This window comes from Alosa pseudoharengus, unplaced genomic scaffold, assembly GCF_046254945.1.
Source record: "Alosa pseudoharengus isolate Yale_2024_CS ecotype anadromous, Long Island Sound unplaced genomic scaffold, YU_APseudo_1.1 YU_APseudo_1.1_scf_10, whole genome shotgun sequence".
NCBI classification, from domain to species: domain Eukaryota; kingdom Metazoa; phylum Chordata; class Actinopteri; order Clupeiformes; family Clupeidae; genus Alosa; species Alosa pseudoharengus.
Window position 1 is genome coordinate 39,076,685 of NW_027468565.1, and position 13,191 is coordinate 39,089,875.

The 13,191-nt window shown below is 40.2% G+C and overlaps 1 protein-coding gene across 1 annotated transcript; it reads left to right on the forward strand.

Annotated features, from left to right (window-relative positions):
* Positions 1 to 373: 373 nt before the first annotated feature.
* LOC143138879 (zinc-binding protein A33-like) lies at positions 374 to 11,914 on the forward strand. Its single transcript, XM_076299317.1, has 6 exons — positions 374 to 775; positions 7,745 to 7,840; positions 8,407 to 8,637; positions 8,769 to 8,791; positions 9,164 to 9,282; positions 10,712 to 11,914. The coding sequence occupies exons 1-6, from the start codon at positions 374 to 376 to the stop codon at positions 11,263 to 11,265; spliced, it is 1,425 nt and encodes a 474-aa protein (XP_076155432.1). The 3' UTR covers positions 11,266 to 11,914.
* The last annotated feature ends 1,277 nt before the right edge of the window (positions 11,915 to 13,191 follow it).

The following is a 13,191-nucleotide window of genomic DNA, read 5'->3' on the forward strand; positions in this document are numbered from 1 at the left end:
TTGCCATCTACCTACTCTGAGTAGTTATATAGTGTGCCACAATAATCTGGATCTGTGAAGGGCCATTGGTTGGGGAATAGAAACAATCTTTGTACATAATCTTTTTTCTAGAATAAATAAAATATTCAAAGACATCCAGCATTTGTAATAGTCTATTTTTGATTTAGTTTTTGTTGTTTGTTTGTTTGTTTTGATCAGATTGTAACTAAAAGCTTTGAGCAAGGATGAGATAAGTATGAGGAAGTGATGACATCACTAACTGTAAATCATGTTCATCCCGTTGTGCAAGTCCTTGTCAAAAGGACTCAAGGAATCCAGCCAAAAAGACAGGTGCCAGTTTTACTAAAACGGAATAGCGACAATAAGAGCGTGAATGGAGGCTATTCTTATGGCTAGGGAGGCCCTTGTGTGCCCTCTGTGCTGCGAGGTGTTCAACTATCCGGTGACCCTCCTGTGCGGACACAGCTGCTGTAAGATGTGCCTGCAGGACTTATGGGAGCGAAAGGGCGCGCGCGAGTGCCCCATCTGCCGCCGGCTGGAGATCACGCAGCGGCCGCCCATCAACCTGGCGCTAAAGATCGCCGCGGACAGGTTCCAGCTGGAGCAGAGGGCCGCTGCCACGATTAAACTGGAGGAGGTCTGTGCCGCGCACAACGAGACATACAAGCTTTTCTGCCAGAGAGACGAACTGCCAATCTGTCTCGTCTGTCAGCTGTCGAAGGAACACAAAAACCACGAGTGCTGCGCCATCGCGGATGCAGCCAAAGACCGCAAGGTGAGAGACTGCAGTTTGGGATGTTTTGTAAAATGTGAATAAAAAAGAATGCTATGATTTACAAATCATGTCAACCCTATTTAAATGGTCCAAAGACAACACATCAACATGTGTCAGCAACATGTCTCAAAAAAAGTTGGGAAGGGGGCATTTTTACCACCGTGCTGCTCCACCTCTTCATTTAAAAACATCCTGTACAGTAAATGTTTAGGAACTGAGGAGACTAGAGTAATGAGAGTGAAATGTGGTCCCTTTCCTGCCCCGATACAGGACTTCAGTGGCCCAACAGTCTGGGGACTTCTTAATCATGGTTTTTAGTCCATGATGTACCTAAATACTGTTTAAATATATGCAGAATTCATTTAGGCATTGTTTGGCAAATATTGAAATATTTTGAGGTCTTCCCTGAAAAGACATTGGGCCCTATCATGACATTCTAAAGTGCATCGTCACTCGTCAAAAGTCTATTCAAATTTAGTAGGATGTCCAGTTCACATTGGGAGGGGTTTCGTTCTCAAAAGTGGAGCGCATGGCGTAACAAGGTGTTCCTAGGTATTTTAATCAGTCATATGGGTGTGTTTGGGGCCTAACAAGATCAGGTTGAGAATTGTGAAGCAATTATTATTTCCAATTATAGACTATGCTGATGTAGTATACCAGAACTCCACTGAGACCTATCTTAAGCCCTTGACTGTTGTCTTTAATAGCATTTGTAGATTTGTGTTGAAATGTTCATACAGGACGCATCACTGTATCCTGTATGATTCATTGAATATTCTGTCACTTAACGCCAGGAGACAGTTTCATTGGTTCCAGCTTATTTTTAAGTGCATACATCTTAGTTATCCACTCTACCTGCAACAACATTTAATACCTTACCAAACAAACTATAGTTTGAGGCACACCGAATATCTATCATTTACAGTACCACATATCTCCAAAGAAAGCGGCAGGCGTTCATTTAAATACAAGGCTCCCTTTGACTGGAATAGCCTGCCTGGGGCCTTAAGATCAATTACATCTTTGAGTCGCTTCAAGACATCTTTGTTCACATATCTGAAAGCAAGTAACCGTTGTAACTGTTTTCATTAATGCTTTTTGTGTGTCTTTGATCTGTCTGATCTGTCAATATGCCCTGTTATAGATATGTGAGCGTACGTGTCTATATTTTCGTATATGTGTATGTATGTACTGTGCGCATACATATATGTGTCTCTGTATATATATATATGTGGATATGTAGATGTATGCTTGTTGTATATACGTGTATATGTATGTATTATTAGGGAATGGGAGCTGTTGGGTTGGGGTTGGGGGAAGGGGGCTGTATGTGAGTGAATGTGTATGTTGTACTGTACTGTACTGTAGTATCTTGTCCCTTTGTCTTTGTCCAGTCCTATCGAGGACCCTCTCGAAAATGAGATGCCACATCTCAAGAGGCATTCCTCTTTAAATAAATAAATAAACATCATTTTAAACCAATGAGAATGACATCTGTCATTCCCTTTAACGGCGCAACGCGCGATATGTCAAATAAATGCATCGGTATTTTGGCATTCAACGACCGAGGTGAAGTTAGTTTGATATTTGATATTCGGATATTCGACAGATATTCAAAAAAAAAATTATCCGGCCGGTTTCACCCCATGTTTGCAGACAATGTGAAAACAGATGACCTGTCTACTTGCTCCCAGCCGACCTTAGGGACCGTCTAAAAAGTACCTTCTGAATTACCTTCATAGTCTTTTTTATCAATAGCTTTGACATCATGTGACCTAGTGACTCCAAACTAATTCAAAATAGTTATCCTATATGGGACTCATCAGACACACCTCTTTTTATAGTCACTGTATGCACACTGTATTTTATATGAATATTTTGTAAAAAAAAATACATTATATCCTATATGAATGGTCCTCTTTTTTCAATACCTCCCAAGTCATGTGACCTAGTGACTCCAAACCAATGGAGAATAGTTATCCTATATGGGACTCATCGGGCACACCTCTTTTTATGATCACTGTATTTTTTATGAATATTTTAAAGAAAATACATTATTTCATATAAGAAACAGTCTCCTTTTTTTCAATACCTCCCAGGTCATGTGACCTAGTGACTCCAAACCAATGCAGAATAGTTATCCTATATGGGACTCATCAGCCACACCTCTTTTTATGGTCACTGTATGCACACTGTATTTTATATTAATATTTTAAAGAAAATACAATATTTCATATAAGAAACAGTCTCCTTTTTTTCAATACCTCCCAGGTCATGTGACCTAGTGACTCCAAACCAATGCAGAATAGTTATCCTATATGGGACTCATCTGGCACACCTCTTTTTATGGTCACTATATGCACACTGTATTTTATATGAATATTTTGTAAAAAAATACATTATTTCCTATATGAATGGTCCTCTTTTTTCAATACCTCCCAAGTCATGTGACCTAGTGACTCCAAACCAATGCAGAATAGTTATCCTATATGGGACTCATCGGGCACACCTCTTTTTATGGTCACTGTATGCACACTGTATTTTATATGAATATTTTGTAAAAAAATACATTATTTCCTATATGAATGGTCCTCTTTTTTCAATACCTCCCAAGTCATGTGACCTAGTGACTCCAAACCAATGCAGAATAGTTATCCTATATGGGACTCATCGGGCACACCTCTTTTTATAGTCACTGTATGCACACTGTATTTTATATGAATATTTTAAAGAAAAAACATTATTTACCAAAAGAAACTGTCTTTTTTTCAATACCTCCCAAGCCATGTGACCTAGTGACTCCAAACCAATGCAGAATAGTTATCCTATATGGGACTCATCTGGCACACCTCTTTTTATGGTCACTGTATGCACACTGTATTTTATATGAATATTTTTAAGAAAATACATTATTTCCTATATGAATGGTCCTCTTTTTTCAATACCTCCCAAGTCATGTGACCTAGTGACTCCAAACCAATGCAGAATAGTTATCCTATATGAGACTCATCGGGCACACCTCTTTTTATGGTCACTGTATGCACACTGTATTTTATATGAATATTTTGAAGAAAATACATTATTTCCCATAAGGAATGGTCTACTTTTTTTCAATACCTCCCAAGCCATGTGACCTAGGGACTCCAAACCAATGCAGAATAGTTATCCTATGTGGGACTAATTAGACACACCTCTTCTTATAGTCACTGTATGCACACTGTATTTTATATGAATATTTTTAAGAAAATACATTATTTGCCATCATGAATGGTCTCCTTTTTTCAATACCTCGCAAGCTTATTTCTCGCTAGACATCACAGATCAACATAGAACTGTTCTGCTATGTGATACTAGTCAGACACGTCAATGTGAAATAATATTTTGCATGAACTATTATATTTAATTTTTTTAAAGAATCATATTTATTTCCTATGGAAAATTTATTTCCTATGCTCAATAGCTGCCATATAAGGGGTCCTAGACAACACAGATCAATCCAGAACTGTTCTGCTATGGGGTACTTATCAGACACACCTAAATATGAAAAATGATTTGGCATCTACTATTATATGGAAGGTATTGAGAAAACACAGTTTCCATAGGAAATAAATGGGTACTATAAAATAGTATGTGCAAAAATTATATTAATTTGAGGTTTGTCTGATTAGTCCCATAAAGGATATTCTGCATTGGTTTGGTGTCCCTACGTCACTTCCCTTGGGGGGGGGGGGGTATTGAAAAAGGAGACCATTCTTTATAGGAAACGATGTATTTTCTTTAAAATATTAATATAAAATAGAGTGTGCTTTCAATGGTTATAGGAAGAGGTGTGTCTGATGAGTCCAATATAGGGTAACTATTCTGCATTGGTTTGGAGTCACTAGGTCACATGGCTTGGGAGGTATTGAAAAAAGGAGACCATTCCTTATGGGAAATAATGTATTTTCTTTAAAATATTAATGTAAAATACAGTGTGCATACAGTGACCATAAAAAGAGGTGTGCCCGATGAGTCCCATATAGGATAACTATTCTACATTGGTTTGGAGTCACTAGGTCGCATGATTTGGGAGGTATTGAAAAAAGAGGACCATTCATATAGGAAATAATGTATTTTTTTTACAAAATATTCATATAAAATACAGTGTGCATACAGTGACCATAAAAAGAGGTGTGCCCGATGAGTCCCATATAGGATAACGATTCTGCATTGGTTTGGAGTCACTAGGTCACATGACTTGGGAGGTATTGAAAAAAGAGGACCATTCATATAGGAAATAATGTATTTTTTTACAAAATATTCATATAAAATACAGTGTGCATATAGTGACCATAAAAAGAGGTGTGCCAGATGAGTCCCATATAGGATAACTATTCTGCATTGGTTTGGAGTCACTAGGTCGCATGGCTTGGGAGGTATTGAAAAAAGGAGACCATTTCTTATGGGAAATAATGTATTATCTTTAAAATATTCATATAAAATACAGTGTGCATACAGTGATCATAAAAAGAGGTGTGCCCGATAAGTCCCATATAGGATAACTATTCTGCATTGGTTTGGAGTCACTAGGTCACATGACTTGGGAGGTATTGAAAAAAGAGGACCATTCATATAGAATATAATGTATTTTTTTTTACAAAATATTCATATAAAATACAGTGACTATAAAAAGAGGTGTGTCTGATGAGTCCCATATAGGATAAATATTCTGCATTGGTTTGGAGTCACTAGGTCACATGGCTTGGGAGGTATTGAAAAAAGGAGACCATTTCTTATGGGAAATAAGGTCTTTTCTTTAAAATATTCATATAAAATACAGTGTGCATACAGTGACTATAAAAAGAGGTGTGCCCGATGAGTCCCATATAGGATAACTATTCTGCATTGGTTTGGAGTCACTAGGTCACATGACTTGGGAGGTATTGAAAAAAGAGGACCATTCATATAGAATATAATGTATTTTTTTTTACAAAATATTCATATAAAATACAGTGACTATAAAAAGAGGTGTGTCTGATGAGTCCCATATAGGATAAATATTCTGCATTGGTTTGGAGTCACTAGGTCACATGGCTTGGGAGGTATTGAAAAAATGAGACCATTTCTTATGGGAAATAAGGTCTTTTCTTTAAAATATTCATATAAAATACAGTGTGCATACAGTGACTATAAAAAGAGGTGTGTCTGATGAGTCCCATATAGGATAACAATTCTGCATTGGTTTGGAGTAACTAGGTCACATGACCTGGGAGGTATTGAAAAAAAGAAGACTTTTTCTTATATGAAATAATGTATTTTCTTTAAAATATTCATAAAAAATACAGTGTGCATACAGTGATCATAAAAAGAGGTGTGCCCAATGAGTCCCATATAGGATAACTATTCTGCATTGGTTTGGAGTCACTAGGTCACATGACTTGGGAGGTATTGAAAAAAGAAGACCATTCATATAGGATATAATGTATTTTTTTAACAAAATATTCATATAAAATACAGTGTGCATACAGTGACTATAAAAAGAGGTGTGTCTGATGAGTCCCATATAGGATAAATATTCTGCATTGGTTTGGAGTCACTAGGTCACATGGCTTGGGAGGTATTGAAAAAAGGAGACCATTTCTTATGGGAAATAAGGTCTTTTCTTTAAAATATTCATATAAAATACTGTGTGCATATAGTGACTATAAAAAGAGGTGTGTCTGATGAGTCCCATATAGGATAACTATTTTGAATTGTTTTGGAGTCACTAGGTCACATGATGTCAAAGCTATTGACAAAAAAGACTATGAAGGTAATTCAGAAGGTACGTTTTAGACGGTCGGTAAGGTCGGTTGGGAGCAAGTAGACAGGTCATCTGTTTGTACATTGTCTGCAAACACGGGGTGAAACCGGCCGCATAATGTTTTTTTTTTAATATCTGTCGAATATCCGAATATCAAATATCAAACTAACTTCACCTCGGTCAACCGGCGCATTTGAAGGAGGCTGCTTGCGAGACCGTATGGAATAGTCATTCTTAAAACCATGCTTTACTAAAACCTAGCATAGCCTTCACGCATTTGCACTCGTCTATTATTTGAACTCATTGGCAAAGTGAAACTAACTTCATCAAGGAGTCAGTCAACGACAAGACAGTTATATGCAGTTACTTTCACTATTGACTGACAATGGGTTACCATCGAAAACATAGGCTGGAAAAAGCAACACTTACCCTAATGTTGCTCAAATGACTGAATAAAACAACATTTATCCTGCAGAGGAGTTGCTTATATCTCGTGACAGTGCGTCTTCAGCTGTGCTCCATACTGTCTCTCGCCTCTCCCCTAATCACTTTTAACCATCATTACCAATTTGCAAATGATGGTGAATAACTACTCATCATGAGATGTACAGTATTTCGTAATATCTTTATTCTAATTATGTTTACCATTGTAATCGTGCAATTTTTAATGCTTTGCATGGAGGTGCGCTGGTGTGCGTTCATGAATGATAGAAGGATGGTGCGTGCACCTGCCAATATGACTGTTGACATGCGCTCTTAAAATAGCATATGAACAACTCGCCATTGACTTCTGACCAGGTTTAGGTGGTGTATGATAGCGATTTTTAGACAATGCGCCAGGTCCCTCCCTAGGTTGTTAATTGCCACACCCCTGGGCGCAATGCTTAAAAAATAAAGGTGCAAAATAACGAATTCAACTTCGCGCCGGTGAATAACGAACTTTACGCCATGCGCTGGTGACCCAAAATACAGCCCATTGTCTCTGAATGACTGTTTAAATGTTGCTCAAAACATGTGCACTGTACATCATTCAGAGTTGATTATGCCTTGCCTGATGTGCAAAAGGCCCATGCCATAGGCAATAGTGCCCCCCCACACGTCATAAAAAAGTGTGTTGTCTCAACTCTAAAATAGGTTGTTTTTCCCCAAATGCCCATTTTGACTCTGTGTGTTCTCTTCTCTTTAAGGCTGGCATCTCTCCCAGGTACACCTCGCTGTCTAATCATCTCAGCACCCTTGAACGAGTCCGAGACAACTGGAGGGAGACGGAGGTCTACATTAAGGTAGCACAACCAGCGTGACGTTATAGGGCATCACTGTAGGGAGACGGAGGTCTACATTAAGGTAGCACAACCAGCATCACTGTAGGGAGACGGAGGTCTACATTATAGGGCATCACTGTGTTCCCATGCTCCATACATGTATGTCCTCATATGCTCCCAAGGTCCTATGAGCAAAGATAGCCTGCATTGTGCATCTGCATTGTGTCTGCAGATGAAAACCACAAATCCTGCTTCTATTCCGTGCTTCTCTGCACCTCTCTAATACCAAAGCCGCAGTATTCACATGACCATGATGAGTTCTGCTGATGTTCTGTCTGCTTTGCTGCAGTCTTCACATGACAATGAGTTCTGGTGATGTTCTGTCGGCTTTGCTGCAGTCTCCACATGACAATGAAGAGTTCTGGTGATGTTCTGGTGATGTTCTGTCTGCTTCGCTGCACATGACAATGATGAGTTCTGGTGATGTTCTGTCTGCTTTGCTGCAGTCTTCACATGACAATGCTGAGTTCTGGTGATGTTCTGAGTTGTGTCTGAGTTCTGCTGATGTTCTGTCGGCTTTGCTGCAGACCCAGGCGGATGAGACGGAGCGGCTGATAAAGGAGGAGTTTCAGAAGCTGCACGGTTTCCTGTGGGAGGAGGAAGCTGCTCGACTGACCCTGCTGAGAGAGGAGGAGGAGAGGAAGGCCGAGAGGGTGAGGACCAAGCTGGACGACATTTGTAAGCAGGTGGAAGATCTGTCCGCAATCATAAGAGATGCAGATGAAACCATGAACAACAGCGACATCAAGTTTCTAAAAGTATGTTATTTTAAAATAATATAAAATATGTGAAATACTATTAATGCAATGATATTACAATGATATGAATTTTCAGGATTGGCTTTGTTTATCTCTTTCAATATCCTGATGTGTCTCCTATTCCCCTGAAGGACTACAAGAAAACTATAAGCAGGTATGACTCTCCACACTCATCTATCATCTTTTCAAAAATGGACTGGCCTCCTTCTGGAGGGTTTACCACCACATACCAACACCTGACTCAGCTCATACAGTTTCTCTAACATGTTCCCACACTATAGTTATGTTAGAGTACTTCTGACCACTAGGAATTAGTATCACTCAGCTATTTCAATATATTTATTCAGTTTTAGTGAATATCTGTGTTTTAACTTCTTCATTCTTATTTCACTACACATTATGTCTTTCTGAAACTATAACTATATATAATCTAATGTCTACACAAAGAAAGTCCACAGAAGACAGCTCTCACTGGTGTCTAAAATGAACGTGTTCATCCTCCCTCATTCTCCCATGTGGATTCCAGGCTGCGCTACACCATGCAGGAGCCAGAGGTGCTCAGCGAGGCTCTGATCGACTCCGCACTGCACGTGAGCTCACTCAAGTACAACGTGTGGAAGAAGATGGCGGACATGGCTCATCACTGTGAGTGAGACTGCACAGGGCATTAGAATGCTGCCAGGCCAGTTCCCAGAGGCCCCCAGGGTCTACACTTGAGCGTGCAAACTACCCGGTGGGGTTTGCTTCCATCTCAAAGAAGCAGGGTTGTGCACAATTCGAATTGCAATTCTGCTTCCTGTTTTTTACCTCAATTGAAATGCAAGTGAAATTCAAGAATTGAATTGAAATTTAAGAGCCAGTTTCAATTCAATTCTGAAATTTTGCACAAGCCTGCAAAGAAAGTGGAAGAAATAGTTTGAGGAAGGGGATCAAAACACTGTTTAACAGTGTTGTACAATTCAGTACAGTATAATGTAAGAACATTAGCGAGATTTATGATAGTAGGCCGATTGCAAATTATGCAATGGAAACTAGTGAACCTTTTCAGTACACATACACATGGGCAGCACAATAGTTACACAGTGTGTAAATGTTTCGACCCCCAACAAATCACCTCGTAGTTTGCTCCATGGTAGGAGTTGCTGGCTGATTTCCAGAGCCGGACAGTAACGGAGTACATTTACTTGAGTACAGTTTTGAGGGATCTGTACTTTACTCGAGTATCATATTTGGGGAGTACTCATGACTTTACTCCAGTACATTTGAGTGGCAAATATTGTACTCTTTACTCCACTACATTTCTATCCATAACCGTGAGTACCCGTTACTTCTTCTAAAAAAAAAGGAAAAAAGAAAAATCTCGGAATCTCAATTTGTTGTTTCTCTCTCAAACGTGATTGGATTGTGCAGGCGCCACTGATTGGGACAGCCTGTCAGCAATCACCTTCAGCTTTCCGCCAAAGTCAACTCCATGGTCAGATTTAGATAAGAAACGAAACCATGGACGAAACAATGGATGAAGACGCAGCAGGTCCATCACGAGAATGTGCCAACCTGTGGCCCCGCCTCGCCAGACTATTTCAATTTTCTGAACAAGTTAATGATAGTTTTCGCTTCAAGTGTTTCAATTACAAAATAGTATATTGTATTTGAAATACGCATTTTAAATACATGTATTAGAAATACTGCCCATCCCTGGCAAGATGAAAGATGAAAATGACTTGATTTTACTTTTAATTCCTTTTACATTCTCCAAGGTATTAACATTAAAAAAATTTATAACTCCATGTAGGATGTTTCTGTACATAAATGTTAGCACTGTGGCAGTAGTAATGCAATATTTAGAAAATGTAGGCTACTCTTGTACTCTTGATACTCAAGTACTTTTAAAAACAAGTACTTCAGTACTTTTACTTAAGTAGACATCTGACTGTTGTACGTTTACTTGTACTTGAGTAAAATTTAGCAAAGGGTATCTGTACTTTTACTCAAGTAATGAAGCTGTGTACTCTGTCCGCCTCTGCTGATTTCACTAGTGGTGTAATAATATGCTCCACTCCCCGTCTCCCTCTAGGTCCTCTGTATCTGGATCCCAACACAGCACAGGCCAACCTCATCCTTTCCGATGAGTTCACCAGTGTGCATTATGGGAAAAAGCGTCCGGTGCCTAGCAACCACGAGCGCTGCAGCAGCCGCATGGCAGTGCTCGGGTCGGCGGGCTTCACGTCGGGGAAGCACTCCTGGGATGTGGACGTGGGCGAGGGCACCAACTGGTACATCGGGGTCGCCCGTGAGTCCATCAACAGGAAGGACACGGTGTTTCTGAACCCCGCTGAGGGATTCTGGGTAATCGGATTGTGCAACAGCGACAACTACTGGGCACAGACATCCCCCCGCACTCGTCTGGTTGTGCGGTCCAAGCCACAGCGCATCACCGTGGAGCTGGACTACGACAAAGGCAAAGTGACCTTCCTCAACGCCACAGACTGCTCCGTTATGCACACGTTCAGAGACAAATTCACAGAGAGGGTATTTGCGTTCTTTTCGCCGGGTATGTATGAAGAGGGCAAGAGCAGCCCGAGCCCCCTTAAAATCTGCCCCCTGAAGAACTCCATCCTGCTCTACTGACCCCTGTCCAGCAACACAATGTAGCGCTTTCTACTGACCCCTGTCCTCTCCAGCAACACAATGTAGCAATTTCTACTGACCCCTGTCCTCTCCAGCAACACAATGTAGCAATTTCTACTGACCCCTGTCCTCTCCAGCAACACAATGTAGCGCTTTCTACTGACCCCTGTCCTCTCCAGCAACACAATGTAGCGCTTTCTACTGACCCCTGTCCTCTCCAGCAACACAATGTAGCGCTTTCTACTGACCCCTGTCCTCTCCAGCAACACAATGTAGCGCTTTCTACTGACCCGTCCTCTCCAGCAACACAATGTAGCAATTTCTACTGACCCCTGTCCTCTCCAGCAACACAATGTAGCGCTTTTACTTTAAACTGCTTTTTTAACTACTTAACGGTTTCAAACTCACTTTGTTGCCACAGTGACACACAGTAAGGAAAATAGTATCTGACGATGCTGATGCATGCCTGGAACATTGTACTGTTGTTGTCATGGGTAGGAGCATCGCCTCTTTTTATTGGTTGTAGACACATTTGGAACTCCCTTAGCACTAAATGGCTAATGAAACTGATAAAAAGGGGAATTCCTACATTGCCTAACTTTATTTCTTGAATTTCCCCTTGGGGATCAATAAAGTATCTATCTATCTATTTAAGACTTCAATCCTGCTCTGACAGTTGCAAACTGCTATCTGTAGGTTTTTTGTCTTATTTTATTACACTCCAAGAAATAACAACAGAATGTGAAGTAACTCTTTTCTCTCTTGTAATACCATTTCATACCTCATGTGGCGCTGTACTAAAGTGCCGTCCATGCTGCAGCCAAAAGTGTAAAAACAAAACTCTGCCCTCTACAGACTTCCACGTTGATATACTGACAGTCTGACCGTGTCAGCACTTTAAATTAAGCTCCCTGAAGACTCTACTGACAAAGGATTGTGGATGAACACGTTGACCTTAGATTCGTTTGTCTTGGACTTCTGTTGGCCCAAACCCAAACTCTGTTACATAACCCTTCCTTTGTTTGAGGGCTTGGAAAGGTTTCACCTCATACCAGAGTGAAGTTTGCCACGGAGGTTTTGAAAGCTATGAATGTACGTAGAGCTCATATGAAAACAGCTTGAAGTAATCCACTTTTAACTATTACTGTCATTACTATGGATTATGCAAAAAGGTGTAATATGATACTGGTGTAATAATACTAACCAAACACAAACTGCCAACCTGTAAATAACCTCCTACAGTATTATTTTCATTACTCCACGAGGACGCAGAGTAAGCCACAACTCGTATTTCAAGAGGAAATGCTTATCTGTGCTTGGTGCTACTTTTCCTGGGGACTTATGAACACAAGTGTACCAAAATCTTAAAGGGATATTCCACCATTTGGGGAATTACACTCATTTTCCACCTCCCATTGAGTTAAACAATTGAGTTTTACCTTTCTCCAGTTCATCCAGCCGTTCTCTGAGTCTGGCGATACCACTTTTAGCTCCAGCCTAGCATAGATCATTGAATCGGATTAGACCATTAGCATCTTCCCTGCTAGCACCACGTTTAAAAGTGACTAATATTTCCAGTAATTTTCCTATTTAAAACTTGTCTCCTCTCAAGTTAGAAAGTGTAATAAGACCAGCGGAAAATGAAGCGTGGCGATTTTCTAGGCTGATTTGACACGGAACTATACTCTCACTCAGGCGTAATAATCCAGTCACTAAGCAATTCGTCTGCTGCAGCTGAACCTTGTTGCTGGAAGTTAGCCTACGGGGACTATTTTCAGGTGCTGCATGATATCAAAGTGCTGCTGCGCCCATGGTGTTCCTTGATTATTATGCTGGAATGAGAGTATAATTCCATGTCAAATCACCCACGTGGACACGAATATGGTATTATCGTCTTGCCTCGTCACCTCTTTTCTCTTATCATGG